Here is a 17,377-nt window from a genome sequence, read left to right on the forward strand (position 1 = left end):
CTCTTTCAATACTTGCCAATGGAGAGGGATGGCACCGACTTATGCCATCTCACACAGATGCAAGACGTGCACCAGGCTTCACCTGATCCGTGCAGCCACCAAAGTGTAAAGGAAACTCTCACTAGACTTTTTACCAGCAATTTATTCCTAGCACTCCTTATATAAAGCAGAAAAGGTGTGGCAAGCCGGTCTTTCAATTCACTGGCTCCTTGTAATTGATGAAAGATTACCAGGAACATGTTTTTGCAGGAAATATTTTCTAAGGCTAAACAACATTTGATGAGGGTGTGATAATAAATTACCAAGCATATATCTTTGCAGCTACTCCAAATTATGAGTATTGGTTTGTCCTTCCTATGTGTTGTTTCCATAGAAGCAGAGCTTAACCTTTTAAGTGCAGATTATAAAGGCACCTAATTCAATTAAAATTAGACTTCAAGCATATCAGCACTTAATACTCAAGGGTTATTATGCGATTGGATATAGACGTTGTCGTGATTGGCAGGCAGCATGGTTTCCATCTGAGCCAGCTGGAAAAATAGTATTGTGGTGGTAACTTTTAGGGTTTTCCTATACATTTCCCTATGTAGTCCACTAATTGCTAGGTAATTCCTCTGAAATATGGGAATCCAGCACAGAACACAGAACGCACATGCAATTAAAAGTTATTTATTGTAGGTTTTCTTTTCTGAACTGACAAAGAGGGTTTCCCAGAGATCGATAACACGACACAATGTTATACACCATTTCACAACTAGTCCCTTGTCGCTTTATTAAGAACATAGTAATTTAAAAATATCTAAATATTTACATATTAATAAAACATATATACAGAAGATTGAGACATTTTTACCTAAATATGGAATGATTTTTTTTTTTCTCTCTAATAAACCCTATAAAAAGATTTCTGAAGAAAGTCTGAACAGTAGTCACAGTAAGTAAACACAAATGCAATCTTCCAAATTTACAAAACGTTGATTCTGTTGCTGAAGGGTTACGATACGGACATGACAGACTGGTGCCCCCTGCCCAATGCAGGCAACTCCAAGCCACGAACTAAGGAAAGACTCAAATTTTAAGGTTTGCAGTGCATATTCGATCTATTCCACAGTTTCAGAGAGAACATGGTCATTCCTAAAAGTCCACAGTAGGTGGGTGGGGAAGGGCTGGGAACCTGGTTTCTCAGGTGCCAAGAGAACAAACCGCTCCTGTTGGCTTCGGTGTTATTTGTGGGCGTTTGGCGACATCTGAGAAATAGGCTTTAGGATCGTTAAAAAAAGAGATTAAATATTTTGAAAACCACTCTTTAATAGCACTTCTGTTGAGACACTCAAAGGCCAAATAGTTTCCAAAAACCCAAAAGATGCCCCTAAAATATACACAGGGAAGGGAAACACAATGGTAAAGGCTCTAGCAAGCTCTCCCTCGAATTGCAGGAAACACACTCAAACTACCTGGTGATCGATAGATGTTGCAGGTAAGACCTTCTAGACTTTTTCCCGACATTTTTAAAGTGAATTTAGTGCTGATGAAAGGTGCAGAAGTGAAGGTTTGCATGGAGGGCTGCGTACGATTCTACCTTAGCCCCGACCTGAAAGGACTGACCCTTTCAACGTCTAAGAGGGTAGTGCAATTTCTTGATCGATTCACTCATCTTAACTGCTAAGATATTAATAGAGTACCAGTCAAAAGGTGACTTTTTTTTTTAAAATAGGTGAATATTGTCGCCAAGGGCAGTGGTTGAAAAATCACAGTGTGCAGACCCTCTTCCTGGAAATTGGCAAACTAATACATTTTGAGATTGAGGTGGTAGGGCAAGCTGGGGGGGAAAAGTGAGGGGTGAATGACCACCTCCAGCAATCTGCACTACAAAGATGCTTGAGAGCCATCCCACTAGGACCACGTAGGGGAGATTGTTTGAGGAATAGCTTCTCCTTGCTATAATTAGGAAACCGGGCACTGCTGGGAAGAATCCTCCTTTATTTCCTGCTAAATCCAACGAGGACTTTTTAATCACAGCTGTGTACGACTGGTCATTGGTACCACAGCAGCCAGGAAAGGAAAAGTGGGTCTGCAGAAGCGAAGAGCTTCGCCGAGTCAAACACTCATCAAGGGCCCGAGGTTCGTGATGGAGAGGGGTGCCACCCTGGTCCCCGGGGACGGGAAGAGTCACCCAGCTGTGTGTATTCACCTCTGCCTGGCTTACAATGAAACACTGCTGGCAAGCATACAATCACATGGAAAAATACAATCATGGAGGACAAACAGAGGCAAGAGAATGCCTTCAGAGTGGATATCCCGCTAATTAAATAATGCATTGGATACGGAGGGAAATCATCTTTAATTAAGATGAAGAACAGTGAAGCAATCTGGTGGTTTCGTTATTTGAGGTTACATGGAAAAGGCATGAAAACACAAACTTGAAAGGAAAACGGTGTGGATGTCCACGTCTTGTGGTACGCTGAAGTTCTTGCGCCGATCTTGCGGGAACATTATTCAAAGGAGAGGATGTTTCTATCCATTAAGAACACTGGTGCAGGATGTGAAATTCAAGCTGAAAAATCTGGGTTTGCATCTATCAGATGATCTGTTGTGGTGTCGAAAAGGTTACCTGAAGGAAGAAAAGAGTTTGAAGAAATCAGTTAAAAAATATAAAAATTTAAGAAATCAGTAATTTGCAAAAAAAAAAAAAATTATTTCAAAATGATGGAAATTACATATTTGAGTTCTAACTTTAATTTGTGCTGGTGTGTACACAGGTAGTGGCTGCTGAATTCCATTTAGAGTAATGCTCAATTGGCTAAAGAAAAGCAAATTAAATAGATTTTTTTGAATACAGAATTTGCCAGCAAAGTTTTTCACACAACATATATAGTGCACCCCACTTCAGATGTAAAGCGGTGCATTAGACTGCGGCACAAACTGCACTGCGATGCTCACCCCTTTGAAGTTACGGTTCTGAAAAAGTAAAAAAAGCACCACATGAATCTTAAACCTAGAGTATGTACTTTGGGATCTTCTTTGGAAAAAAAAAACCAAACCACCACTCCACAGCAGTCTAAATCATATGGGAGAATATATATTAAAAAAAAAGGTGCACGGTATGATTATATCCTATCTTTTTTAAAGCACTTTAAGAATGTGCTTTTTCTAAACAGAACAATGAAAGATGGACAGAAGAATTACAACAAGAGTGCTAAGAACACAGGGCAAATAGGAGACAGACATCAATCAGCCTGAGAGGCAAATACAACCCAATGAAAAAGGAAGGCTCATACAATTATGCACTGAAAGGATAAAGATTTATATTACAATAAAGGATTTATATTTAAGGTTTCGAAAAGGTGGGGGGTTTTTTTGAAGTTTCGTTTTCTTGATATTGTATTTCAAGAGAAAAGGAGACAACCTATATAGAATTGGATCGTTGCTGTTTTCTTATAATCTGTTTCTTTACCAAGAGACTGCTCTCATCTTTTCACAAAGCTGTCTCACCCCTGGACCCAAGGACTGGGATGGTAGTGTTTCAGTTTCTTTTAGGGATATCAAAATTCTTTCTCATCTTGAAATTAACCCCAGTGTGGAGAAACTATACAAACTCTCAACACAGCTGTGGTCCAAAGCACAGGTATAAGGAGGGCTCCCTCATGGTCCTGAGCTGCATATCTCTTTCAAATCCGATTTTCAAGATGAGGATTCAAGAAAAGGGTGTTGCAGCTGGCTCACATTTGTTTCCACATGCAGAACTTATGGGTTATGCCTTCCTTTTTTTAAAACACAAAATCCAGATGCTTCGTGTAAATTGTAGACCAAAATAAGATGAGCCTTTTCATAATAGCAACTTATACAAAAAGACTCTAAAAGCTGCCCCATCTTCATCCTGATAAAGACCTACCTCACGCTTTCCAGGTTCCTGTATCACCAAGAAACTAATCAGTCTTTCCACTTAGACCACAGCAATTACCCCTGGAGCTGTCTGATCTGCCTCAGCTCAGGTCTGGACACAGCCTTCAGCTTTTGGTAGGTGCAAAAGCTGGAACTGTGGAAGAGCTGAGCTTTGATAACATTTGTTAGAGACAATTCTTCTACTATTTTCTTGAGATTTATCTGTCAATGCACCAAAGTTCACAGCAAGTTGAACTGCCACAGTTCTTCCAATTTACTTTAAACACCCTTCAATCAACAGCTTTTAAAGCAAAGGCCCTCTTAGCGTTGAGGGTGATTTTAAAATGGGAGCATGATTTCTGCTCAGAAGTGCTAAAATATAATTGGGCAAAAATACCTTCCTTAGTTTTATGAGGATGTTCCAGGTGCATTTTTTTACAAGGCTTTTGAGTTCCAAAAGAGGGTTTTGAAAACAAAACACCCGCTGCTCTCCCCAAAGTCGAAGACTTTGCTAATTGTGGGCACGGAGGGAGCAGGTTCAAACCCGTCTGTAGGCACCTATATGAATTAACTGCACTGGGAGCCCAGTCCTGCCAGCACCAAAGGAGAGATGCCTCCAAACACGACCTCAGCTGATCTGACCTCCTCTCTGGAAGCAGCCCTCTTCCCACCAATGATGAAGAGAGCTGAGAGCAACCACACTTCTGACTGAGGTGTCTCGAATGAAGAGTCAGCCATAGACTGTGATCCGAAAACGCATAGGTTCAGGCATTTCACCATCACTAGTCCACATATACCCGGATCTTCATAATGTCGCCAGTGTCACAAGCAGGGCTGACTGAGCAGGAAAGGCAGATTAAAGGCATCTGAGTTTTCCCTTTTTTTTGGCACCAACACTTACCATGGATTCAAATCATTCACTCTGGGTGCTTTTGCTTCACAAGTTTGTTCAATTCTTGAAAACCAAGAGAGCAACCATCTGATGTCTGTCATAGCTTCCGTACCCCAGCTCTTCCCCCCATCCAGTCTCCCGCAAGACTCCACCTCAAGCAATGCAATTCAGTCTGGTTTTATTCCACCAACGCACCAGGTTAACCACTGATCATAGAATCCTGTAGGTTGGAAAAGACCCTGAAGATGATCGAGTCCAACCATAAACCTAACACTGCCACTAAACCATGTCCCCAAGTGCTACGTCTACATGTCTTCTAAATACCTCCAGGGATGGTGACTCAACCACTTCCCTGGGCAGCCTGTTCCAGTACTTGATAACCCTTTCGGTGAAGAAGTTTTTCTTAATATCCAACCTAAACCTCCCGTCACAACTTGAGGCTGTGATTTATCTGATATTAGCTGTCATACGCAACTGAGGCCCATTGCGCCAGGCATTGTACAAATACACAGTCAGAGAGACTCTTCCCCAAAGATTTTTCAAGCTAAACAGAGAAGACAGCTGAATAAATCACACAAAGTCTCTCTTTAAAGAATCTGTCAGTAATAACCCTTTACAAAACCTGCTGTACTAAGACAGGGAGAGACCCCTGTAAAAGTTATATTCTACCTCTTTTGCTACAGTCCTTGATAGAAAGTATCTGTATTTTGTCTCTCTATCATAATTACTGTCATTATACTGTCTGTATATCACTTTAAATCATTTGCTTCCAAGAACAGTATGATATTACATGGATACGTACTACAAAGAAGCACTCGCACACATATAATAATGGGTGTGAGTCAATGCTTGGCTTACAGACTGCGAGCATCACCTCCCCCACCAATGCAAATTGCAGTGTGGTTTATTTAGGCGTCCTTCCACAGATAGTACAGAAAAGTATACATTACAAACAAATATTTCAGCTCAAAAACTGCATGCATGGATGCTCAAAGGTGTATGAGCAAGCAGACCGCAATGGTGATCTGCTGTGGAGTGGAAAGGGAGTCATCTTCGCTACCCCAACCGTCTCAGCGCACTCATTTCCATCAATGACGTACAACACGAGTAATAACTACAGAAACTGAGCTCAAAGAAAAGCACAGCAATCCGATAATTCTGTTCCTTAATACGATTAGCAGAGCAATGAAAAGATAACACTACGTCGCATTAGCAACCTTTATTAGGGTCCTCTTGCAATGGAATTGCTTCCCTCCCTGATAAAAGAAACGAACAGGATGTCACTTGGAAGAGACCTTTCAAACCAGAGCTTCCTGCATCTATTATCACAACCGTACCCTGAAATATTATTCAGCGGCTGGCCAAGAAAGCAGCACGGCAGCTCACAGTCAGCGCGTGCTCCCAGCCCCCACTGGGTCCATGCCAGAACAAGACTATAGCTGCTTGTCCTCCCAACTGCTTCGCTGGTCCTATTCCTTAGTAACTGCACGTGCTCCGACAGCGGGATTTCAACCGACAGCGCTCCACGGCTGGCAGCTGCTGCTCTGGCACACAGCAGCAGTGTGTGAAAGCTCCTTCTCCAGCCCTTACGCAAGACAGATTAGGAAGCCCTTGCACAAGAGACAGATGCTGCGACGGTACTAGTACTCTCCCGTCCACCCCATAGCCTCCAGGTACCGTGCCACGCGCTCAGCAACCCAGTATCAGCCCTGTCCTGTTCTTCACAGCAATAGCATCGCTGATCTCCAACCACCCTTTGTTGTTACACCTTGGAAAAACGGTGAAAATGCACCATAATGCATAACCCTATTTGTCTGCTCAAGATCTTCCCTCCTTTTAATTTGGCTTTGGGGATAACAGGCAGCATCTTGGTGAAATTACAAGGGAATGACTCTCTAATGCAGGGAAACGACCATCACCCTAGTCTCTGGCCCCACTGGATTTTCAGAAGGTGGCAGCTCAGCTCCTACCATCAGGGCACCTATTGATGGACTGACTCTTAACGAGAGGGTGCTTCAAATTTCAGTCTCAGCCTGTCTTGATTTCAACACCATGCGCAACAGCGTGCAAAAAATCTTATTTCCTAGTCCACACAACTGCATAGCTAAGCTGCTGTTTAGCAAGGGTCAGGCTTTTAAGGCAGGGTGGCTGCACTTCAAGAAGAAGTAGACCAACATTTAACTAGCACATAAGTATCTCTGCAATCCTTCTGAGAACCCAAGATATTATTGCTAATGCCTCGGACAACTAAGCAGATGCTACAATACAAATTATTGTGTTTGTCCCTACCAATAACTCCGTTAAGAATTAAAAAAAACTCCCAGAAACACCAGGGATGAGCGCAAGTCCCTATCTGGCATAAGAAGGGTAACTTACTGGCCTTATTAGCTTAGCTGCTACCATGAACCTTGAGGTTTTATGAATATGAAATAGAGGGGGAAATTGTAAGATTCTGATGCATTTGTTTTTTAATACAGGCCATTCAAAACTTAAGATAGCTGGGTCCTGTGTGCAATTACCCGACTGTATATGGCACGCCAGGATTATTGAAAACTGCTTCTGTGCCATAAACAAACACACACACACACTGGAAGCTGATAAAAATTTTAATGCATTTTACCTGTTTGTAGTAGAGAAATGTCCGGCTTCTCATCACAGTCAGTTGCCTCTGCTGATTACAAATATAAACAAGAAATCTCATTACTTTTACTGAATATGGGAATGCGATTAAAAAGCTACATACTGTAGAGTGATTTTGCATTTTCTATCTACTTTCCTCAGCTGCAATTTGCTATTGCTCAGTTAAAAACTCACTGCTTGGAGGGAAAGGTCATATAATAAAAATGCAAACTTAGAAGAGCGTGTTGGGTATTAAAAAGCAGTTGTGCCAGCAATGGGATGGAGTAACACTTGCTCTTTTTAAGGTTTCAGGATATCCGGATGATAAAAGGAGTTGTGATTATTTGATAAAATCATGTAAGAAAAGTCCCCAGCGGTCCTTGGAGGAAGAGCCTCTCAGGCTGGTACTCCACCCTCCAGCAGCTGCTGCCATCATCTGACGCCTACGGGGAAAGGGTGAATACCCCCACTTCTGCACCCAAACTTCCCGGGACCACAGGCAAACTCATTTGGCGGGGGGCAGATTTAGTAGGGCAAAATGTCTTCCAAGATGCAGGTGGGCACCCAGCGTAATTAAAAAAGCATGTAACCACGCAGGTACACAGGCAATTACAGTGTATGTATACACACGTGCTTTCAACCCACAGCTTATGCAAGATCATTTGACTTAATTTAGCCCACGGTGAAGGAAGGCTAAAAGCCTAATTTGTTCATCTCTTATTTGCCACAGGCCAAGGGTATGCATAAAGATAGCTAATTTGGCTCAGCAGATGTGCAGTGACTTGTTAGACCGTAGTACCCTGGAGTGTGCACGTGAACCCCGAGTAAGTTATAGGCGTGTAAGAGGAAATCGGTGCCTAACCTACACAGGCCCTATTCAAAATCCTATTACCTTTGCCTTTTGGCACTTCAGCATGATATTTAAGGCCTTTAAAAGAAGATCTTTAAGAGCACTTCAGCAAACTAGGTGTGGTCATAAAGGACTAGCCCATTACATTGGCGGTCAGAGTGGTGGACATACATCTACTCACATCCATGCACTGCACAATACCCACAGGGGTCGAATCTGACCGAGGCTACAGATGCACTGAGCAACTTGCTTCAGCTCCCACTTGAAACTAAGCTAACTGGCCTGGTCATCTTTATCATGGCTCTACACACAAGGATGTTGAGTTGTTGCCTTTATGATGACATTGTAAGAAGAACTAATCCGGCTCCTGATCTACGTTGGTTTCCTAACATAGATCCATCAACCCTTGGCTACCCATCCGTGGACCAAGAGGCTGCTCTCTCTCCCACATGCATGGATGTCAGTTTAGTTTTTAGCTATATGTTCTCTACTCAGTTCTGCAAAATTAATTGAACTAAAGAAAACAGAAACAAACTAAAAACCCTACTACTAAGCAGCTTTCCTCCCACAGAAGGTTTAAATGAAGAGCCCTGACAAGTACACGACACAGACCTGCAAGTGACTCCATGCCTTGAATCAATACCTTTTTCCGCTTTCTGTGAGAAGGTGGCACACAGGGCAGAAACAAATTAAGTGCTTGGTACAGCTTACTGTGAAAATCTTGAATTTTGGAAGGAACGGGTAGTTCAATAAATGGGAAGAGGTCACCTAGCCTGGTTTGAATCTGGACAGGACTCCCAGCGATGGAAGGACTGGATGTGCCAGGGAGGAGACAGCACGGTGAAACGAGCAGCTGAGAAACAGCCAACAGGATATGCACAGCTTAAAAAAATCTGGAGTGACAGTCTGAGGCCAACTTCTAGCTATGTTATGAAGAACTACATGCACCAAGTGATTCTGCGGCACAGCTACTCAGCATACAAGAGACAAAGCTGTAACTCGCCCCTTGGGTTGAACGGACCCAGGCTATGAAAATGGGGGAAAACAGATCTGAGTGCTGGCACAATGGGCTGGAAAGTCTTCCCTCCATCAATACCAGGGTTGGTGCCAACAAGGCTGTCCACGCAAGTGATAGGTTTTCTGGAAATCTTAGCAGCAACTCTTGAAGTAGCTCTAGAGATGCAGTTACCTTTCTGCCCAGCTGCTCTTCTTACACCTGGTTAAAACTGAACTCGGAGGAAGGGAGTAATACAGAAAGAAACAAATGGAGGCTAGGAATTACCTCACTTTCAGAAGATAAGGACTTGAGCCTCCAACTTTGCAGACCCAGCTTTGCTGGTAACAAAGTTACCTGGCCATTTTAATCTGGGGCAAGACTGACAGATGAGGTCCAGGCTCTCCACCAATTGTTTCAGTCCCATTCCTCATGCCAGCACAAAAATTTATACGGTCACCAAGATCAGGTCTAGTTAAAAACTGACAACATCGCCACATGAATGCTTGCGCCAGCATCAGAAAGGGAGCGAGAGCATGGCAGATGCCCGGAGAGCCTACTCACTCTTCTCCGAAGCTGCCTGAATTTGTTTTATGAAACTGGATGCGTAACCGCAGCTCCAGGTGAAGTATGACGCAAAGGCATGACAAACACCTCGACCTCCTAACATGGATGTAAACCACCAGCTTCTCACATGTCATTCCAAGCAGGAAAGAAGGTTTGCCTTTGACAACCGCACCCAGAGACTGCCAGCCAAACTTTGTCTTGTGCCAGCTTGCAAGATAGGGCAAGCAGGAATAGATCCTACTGTGGGAATTTGGAGCCTCTTTTCTGTCCTTTGCTTAGACAGAGCTCAGTAGCTTTTGCAAAACAATCCTGGTAGTCGTTTCCTTAGAAATTCCTCCCCCCCTTCCAAAAATTGTTGAGCTTCTGATATACATGTTTGTCTGTCAAGTGTCCACCTGCTGGTCTGCTCCTCGGACAGAAGTACCTGTATGCTCAGGGCTGGGAAGATGAATGCAGCAGTTACTCATTTTAATATTGCTATCTTTTTCTAAGATACTGGCCACAAAAGCACTGTACCACATGTTGGACTTGCATCCCACATCCTTCCTGGCCCTGTGTGTATTGCTAAGCAAAAAATCAACCTGATCTCTCACAACACATAGATATGGTATCAAAAACACAAACCAGGGAAATCAGAAGGATGAAAAGAAATAGAAAGAAAAAACCCCTCATGCAAAACAATGGAAGCAGCAGTTTGAACAAGGATGTGGGAGAAAAGGTGTATTTACAGAAAAAAGGTAAGCATTTTTTCTTCCTTTGTTCCCACTATTTCACACTGCAACAAGGTAATGTTAATTTTAAACAACAACTCAAGGATGAAGTGTCATGGCATGTAATTTATTTAAATTAGACTTGCCTGAAAAATTTCAGCATGTTTTCTAACATTGCCATATTTTCCTTTTTGGAGTAGGGCAATCAAAAGCTTCCAGGTTACGCACAAGGTAATCACTTTGCACGAACAACTCTTACCCTGTGTACTTCAGGAGTATTACTCATACAGTATCAGCTTTCCTGCCTATGCAATGGACAGCCGCTAGAGAATAATGGCTTACAGGCTCTTCAGAACATAAAAAAGGAGGAAGAACTTACTGAGAGAGATGTGTGGCCCCTGACCTAGTGCTTATTAATGGATGGAGAGTTTAGTAATCAAAAGGCTTGGATGCTACGTCTGGCACAGAGGTGACATGAACAGCAAGTCAGTTCCTTCTAATTTTACCCGTTTTAAGATCTCTAAGGTAATGGTCGACTGTCTCCCTCTGTGCTGCCACTGGCAAGGCCACCAGCCACCTACCCCTATTCTCTTTTGCAGAGTGAAAAGACCATGCCGTGGGAAACCCGCCACCGTAAATTACAAGGCAATTTGCATTGTAATTCACGCTGCTTTAAGAGAGAAAACCTACGCACATGCCTTTTCCTTTGACTTCTTCCCTTTCAGGGCCACTTTGCATCCCATCCCAGCAGCCAAAAAGGTTCAGCTTCTCTACTGGGAGAAGACAGATCCAGCACTATGAAGCCATGCCCCAGTATGCTGTGCTGTTGGCATGAAATGGGACCAGTAGTCAAGGCTGAAGAATATTACCATACTCTTTAATTTTAATTGTAACATCTGTTTGTAACATTAACCTCGCAGTCTTTTCTCCCTTTTGTGACAGCCAACTTGTGAAATTTTGAAAAGACTGAACAAGGCCAATAAAAATTTAATGGCAGTGACAGCTTTAGTCTCAGATCTAACAAATAAAAAAAACTTACCCAAGTCTCAGATCTCAGGCAATAATATAAAAGAACTAAGAAAAAGCCAAAGCAAAATAAATAAATTAAAAAAATAATATTTCCAGCTATGAAAAATATTGTCACTGACTCAGAACTTAAATGAATTTTTATTTGGCTTAGGATAACAACCTTTCAAAATCTACACAGGGGAACTATTTTCTAGAAAGCAGAATTTTTAAGTGTTTTTTTGATTAGCTTTCCAAGTAGGGAGCTTTTCCGTCCCTAATTCTAGGAGATGAGCCAAACATGATAAATAAGGTTGAAGCTGGGCAGCATCTATGATCCAGTGATCATGATTTTATTTAATTTGGAAACACTCAGGAGAGTACACCCTACAGAAAGAGGTACAAAAAGCAGATCCACACCACTCATTTCCTAGAATTCTCTGAAATTATTAATATCACTGAAAGCTAGAGCAGGATTTACACTATCAGACTGAAATAATGTTTCACAGGATAAGTGGAGAGGGCTGCTCATGAATGCAGTGTCTTACTGCCTGGTTTGAAATGAAAAACTAATCAGAGAATGTACTAAATGGCTCAGGGGAAGGCAAGCAGGATGGAAAGCCTGCCCCTCCTCTCTTAAATACTTCTGCTGTTAAAATTTAGCCCAACTCAGTGGTGACTAAAAAGTTGTCTTGTAGCTTTTGTAAAATAAATGGATCACCTTAAGCTTTCTCCATATAAAGCCTGCACATTATGACAAACCAGAAACCAATGTAGATAAATCAGTGCGATCAGGCAGCAGGGAGACACGTTGGCTCACAACGTCTCAGCTGAATTTAGCTTAACACTGGCTCAGATTTGTTCTTTGGGCACCTTAGTCTCTACCCACAAACTTAGCCGGCATGTTTCAGTGAGCAAGTGGAGACAAAACTAAAAGAGAATGACCTGGGAGCATGGACATGAGTACACTTGCTTGGGAGGGCTCAGCCTCTGCTCCACTGGCCACACACAGACTCGAAGAGCTCAAGAGCTCAGCTGGAAGAGTGACGAGTCCCACATCTCAGTGGCTGTGATTCCTGTAGTTTTCAGATTCTTAAAAGCTAAGTTTTGCAACGTGGAGTTCTGAGACACCTTCTCCCCACAGCAGATCAAACCTCCCTCCATGCCTGCCCTCCCCTCCTGTTTTGGTCTCTGTAAGTTACACACAGCTTTAACAATTTTGGTATGGCTTCACAGTGAATAGTTAAAATGTGCATAGTTCCCACACAACTAGTTTTGTATCAGGATAAAGCTGCTGAGGGCTGTGAGACTATGCTAGTAAACATTGCAACATCCTTCCCTCAGTCCTACAGACCTCCCCAGGCACCAGCCATCACTGGAAACAAAATATGGGACTAGATGGATCTGTCGCCTAATCAGCTCTACACCTCTCCTATCAGCAGCTCATGGTTGTAACATAGAAGTACTAACAAATCTTATTTCAACAAGATGAAGATGTTACCACAACCAGCTGTATGCTCCTGCCTCCCTGCTGCTATCTCCTGCTTTGCTGTCACAAAGGCGGTGGAGACTTCTCATGTGCTTCAGTGCAAGGTCAGGTTGGGTTAGCTTAAGCCACCAGTGGAGATGGTGGTGGACAGTAAGGTGCAGATGGCCACAGTGGTGTGTTCAATCACTCCTCTAGATCAAAAAGAGCATGCCTCCCTGTGGCCTCATGTCAGAGAGAAACTGGTACACTTCAGGGAATGGCCAGTGAACTAAACAACACAAAAAAGAGCTTTTCTACCAGTCTAGGTACTGTGTATTTTTTTTTCAGCAAACAAATCTGAGGGGCTGATAGGTACATTGCTGCTCACTACTCATCCACATACCGGTTAACAAGTTACCTTCCCTCTCCAGGCAGAGACAGCTATCAGAGCCTATCTTACTCAGTCACACTATATTCAGCTTCACTTATTTTTCTTCACAGCCTTGCTGGCTTAGAGACAATATCCTCTGCTTAGATTCTCCCATCCTGAGAAAGGCCCAGAGATGGAGGTGGCCCCATTTGAAAGGCAAGAGCTGAACATCATTGTCATTTTAATTAATATCCTGCAGAGGCACGAAGAAAAGCAAATAAAAAGGGATGAAAGAAAATAAAAATCAAAACAAAATTAGGTCAATCGTCTTTCTCAAGGGATCTTCTGCAGACAGCCCAAGGACCCTCTGCTCCCCACAACCCACACTTCACTCTTCACCTTATCGAAGCCTGGCACCCCACTTCCACCCTCCTGTCGTGGGGGGGGAGAGGCAGCCTTGGAAGGGGCAGAAAGCAGTCCTGTTGTACAACACCAGTAATCTGACACTGTCTTTAACAAGATTATCTTGTATCCCTCTCTCCTCCCTCCCCCCATACGCACAAGAAACCCTTTTTAAGGCTAGTGCTGGTTTGCTTCTCTACTCAGGGAAGCTTATGCTACTAAATAATCTGCACTTTTTTCCTCCCCTCATGTTATTTCTGTCTCTGGGTGTTTCTCATTTTCCTCTATCTTACGCTTTTCCCTCCTGGCATTAATAACATTGTGGAGAATGATTTCAGATGCCAGCCTAAGTCTGTGCTTCAGAGACACAGCTTTGGACAGAAAACGTTGGCTGAGACAGGGAGCTGGAGAGATTGTTTCCTGTGGTCTCGCTCACCACCCTACCCCCCCGCCCCGTAGCCACAGGGACCACCAGCATCCCCTGCGGAGCCATCACGTTTCCCATCCCGTCAACCCGACGATGCTAACAGGCACTTAATTGTGCTGATGGGCAGAAAGGAAGAGGGGAAAAGGCAGGCAGCTAAATACGATAACAGTGAAGGACCGTGTTTAAGGACGTTGGCACAAGTGATGTGCCTCAGACAACAGTGTCAGATGCTCCGAGGGAGTGATGGACAAGAAATACGACCGTGAGAGAGCCTTAAGAAAACACTAGGATGAGGAAGAGTAAGTGAAGTCTCATATGAAGAAAGCCCCTTGTAGGATAGGAGGCATGAAGATAGGAGGGAGACTAGTTAAAGCTTATAGAGTAATTACATGTCTCTTAATCAGTGATATTGCTTTCCCATTAATTCTACCGGGGATTTCGAGGCTGCACGTTGCTGTTCGTCGCTGGAACTGAGAGCTCACCAGCTGCATGCTGTCCGGGTGAAAGTTTTGCGCTGGGCCTTCACCACAGGCTGGTCCCAGCCCCGGGCATGCAGGTTAGTCCAGCCCAAGCTGAGCAGCTTTGCTGCATTAACTTTGCTACAGTACCTGTTACTGCTGGCAAGCTCCCTCCCATGTATTGGAGAACCTTGCCGGCACAACCAGGGTGGGTGGTATTTTTTTTTTTTGCTACAGTGATGCTGATTCTTTCACAAAATGTGAGAAAATTCATCTATCCTCCCAGATACATATAGTTTAGAGGGGAAGGTCATTTGGGTTATGTCTTAACAGCACAGTGAGTGGCTTGTCAGACCAAACCACACAGAATTAAAAAAACTTCTACCTGCAACCCTGGATGGATCAGCTAGTTTCGGACTCAGATTTCATCAAACACAGGGAAGAAGAGTTTGGGTGCTAATGGAAAGGGGTTAGAGACAACATAAGGAAACACTGTACTTCACACAGAAGCCTGCTAAAATCTTAGAGGTCTAATTTTCATAGTGTGAACATGTACAACTACAGTCAACAAGAAAAACACTTCTGTGGATACAAAGGCTCTAAGCTTTTAATCTTACGCTCACATGTTGTTCCTTATATTTTTATACATACCTGAGCCTCTTTTTAATCGTCGTCTTGCAAGTTTAATTTGATCCTGAAGAATCTGGACCCAGTCCCTAGGACCAGGAAGTTTATCCACATGGTTAGCAGTGCAGTATTTTTCTGTAAAGACTGAAATAAAAAGATACCATCTTTTTGAAATGTGCCACCAGAATGGAGAAAATGAGACTGGAGAGGATTATAAACAAAATATATCAAATTATCCACTTATCAAAAAGCATTTAAATGGCCAATCTAGCATTGCGAGAACAGAGTCCAACTCAGTGTTTCACAAGTTTATCATTCAGAAGTCATTTGTGTGTATAAATATCACAGCGATACCATGGTTACTACTTATAAAAGCCTATCCCAGAGAAACCGTCTACACCTGATGTCTTCCATTCATGAATTTCACACAAAAGCATCACAGAAAAATAATAGTGTACTTTGAACTCAGTCTCCAGATGTGGCAGGAACTCATAAATGCTGCCTCCCATACGGTACAAGTAGAGAGCTGAAGATCTGGTCATTTGGTGGCCTCTTGGTCAGGTTCCTAAGGCTGCAGGCAAACTGATGAAAGATAGAAGTCCTACTACTGCGGAAATCTCTACAGTTCTCATACTGCCAAACCAGATGGAATAGAATTTTTATAAAGCTACTAAAAAAAAAAAAGGCATTATTGAAAAAAACGAAGTATCCTACAGGTCCAATTTTATGTTTTATAAAAACGGTACATTATCTTTAATTCCATATTTACAGCAAACCTAGCAATGTTATACCAAAAATACAAAACTATAAAAGAAGTGAAACTGATGCAATTGATTTTCATCATGCATCTGAGAGGTGTGCAAAAAATAAACAAGAGCAGAAACAGAAAAAATATTATTACTGTTAGTATTGCTATTGTAGTCTTGGTCAGAGGTCTCAGAGCCCAGTGTCCAATTATGACTGGCAAACAAAGAGAGAAAACTGGTCCCAGCTCAAGGAATTTGCAAACCTTGAGAATAAACGTCACACAAATGGGATGGAAAAGCATGCAACAAAAAAATGACAATTTCAGTATTTTTATACACGCACTTTTGAAATAGTACTAGCTGGTAAGTATAAGGGGACTGGAAAGTAATCCCACCCTCCGAAGTCTTTCCGTGTTAACAACTTCACAGAACCATTGCATGAAAGGCATTAGCAATACTGTAGTCTGATAGCAAGGATGCCAGATGAACTCTGAGGGCTTCCCAGAGAAGTCAATACAGCCCCACACATCGCCAGTGTCCAGTTTGCAACGATTATGGTCTCTGTGAAGACAGAAATAATCTTTCCCTTCTGAATCCATACGGTACCTGACACAATGGGAACCTGATCAATGACTAAAGACTCCTACTTACTTCAAACATGCAACTGCAGTTCCTGCTTGTGACCAGGGCCTGGGGACAACCTGTGACACTAGGCTGTACCCAGGCCACCCACTGCAGGTGCCTACCGTGGGAATTACGACTACTGCCTGCTGTTGCCTGCATAGAAGCCAGGGTCTGGCAGCCTTGTAGGGCCAATATGTTAACTTGCTTCTCGTCTCTAACTTGCTTGTTCTTCTCTTGAATGAAAGTCCAAACAGCTTTGATTGCTCAATGTGTGTTAGGGAAACACAAATGTGGGCAAAAAGGAATGGGAGTGCAACAGGAAGGAGACAGGAGAAGCGGGACCTCCCTTTTCTAGTCCACCTGAGCTGTATGGTGCTAACAACCCCTCCATCATAGAATCATAGACTGGTTTGAGTTGAAAGGGAATTTTAACGTTCATCTAGTTCCAACCCCCCTGCCATGGGCAGGGACACCTTCCACTAGACCAGGTTGCTCAAAGCCCCGTCCAACCTGGCCTTGAACACTGCCAGGGATGGGGCATCTACAGCTTCTCTGGGCAACCTGTGCCAGTGCCTCACCACCCTCATAAAAAAAAAAGTCTTCCTCATGTCCAATCTAAACCTACACTCTTTCAGTTTAAAACTGCTGCCCCTTGTCCTGTCACCACAGGCTTTGGTAAAACATCTCTCCATCTTTCTTATAAGCCCCCTTAAGTACTGAAAGGCCACAATAAGGT

General features: G+C 43.0%; 1 protein-coding gene across 6 annotated transcripts in view; it reads right to left on the bottom strand.

Annotated features, from left to right (window-relative positions):
• Nucleotides 1-653: 653 nt before the first annotated feature.
• BEND7 (BEN domain containing 7) overlaps nucleotides 654-17,377 on the bottom strand; it is a 49,197-nt gene continuing 32,473 nt past the window's right edge. For 3 of the 6 annotated variants that reach the window (XM_030014612.2, XM_041123653.1, XM_030014616.2), the window contains 2 exons: nucleotides 15,296-15,415; nucleotides 9,801-10,242 (listed from right to left, as the gene is read on the bottom strand). In XM_030014612.2, coding sequence (XP_029870472.1) covers nucleotides 10,091-10,242; nucleotides 15,296-15,415 — 272 coding nt within the window. In that variant the 3' untranslated portion in view covers nucleotides 9,801-10,090. Of the gene's footprint in view, nucleotides 2,612-7,394; nucleotides 7,446-7,485; nucleotides 10,243-15,295; nucleotides 15,416-17,377 lie in introns of those variants that run through there. The other 3 variants (XM_030014613.1, XM_030014615.1, XM_030014614.2) reach the window with 3 other exon arrangements.

This window comes from Aquila chrysaetos, chromosome 5, assembly GCF_900496995.4.
Source record: "Aquila chrysaetos chrysaetos chromosome 5, bAquChr1.4, whole genome shotgun sequence".
In the NCBI taxonomy this organism is placed as follows: Eukaryota; Metazoa; Chordata; class Aves; order Accipitriformes; family Accipitridae; genus Aquila; species Aquila chrysaetos.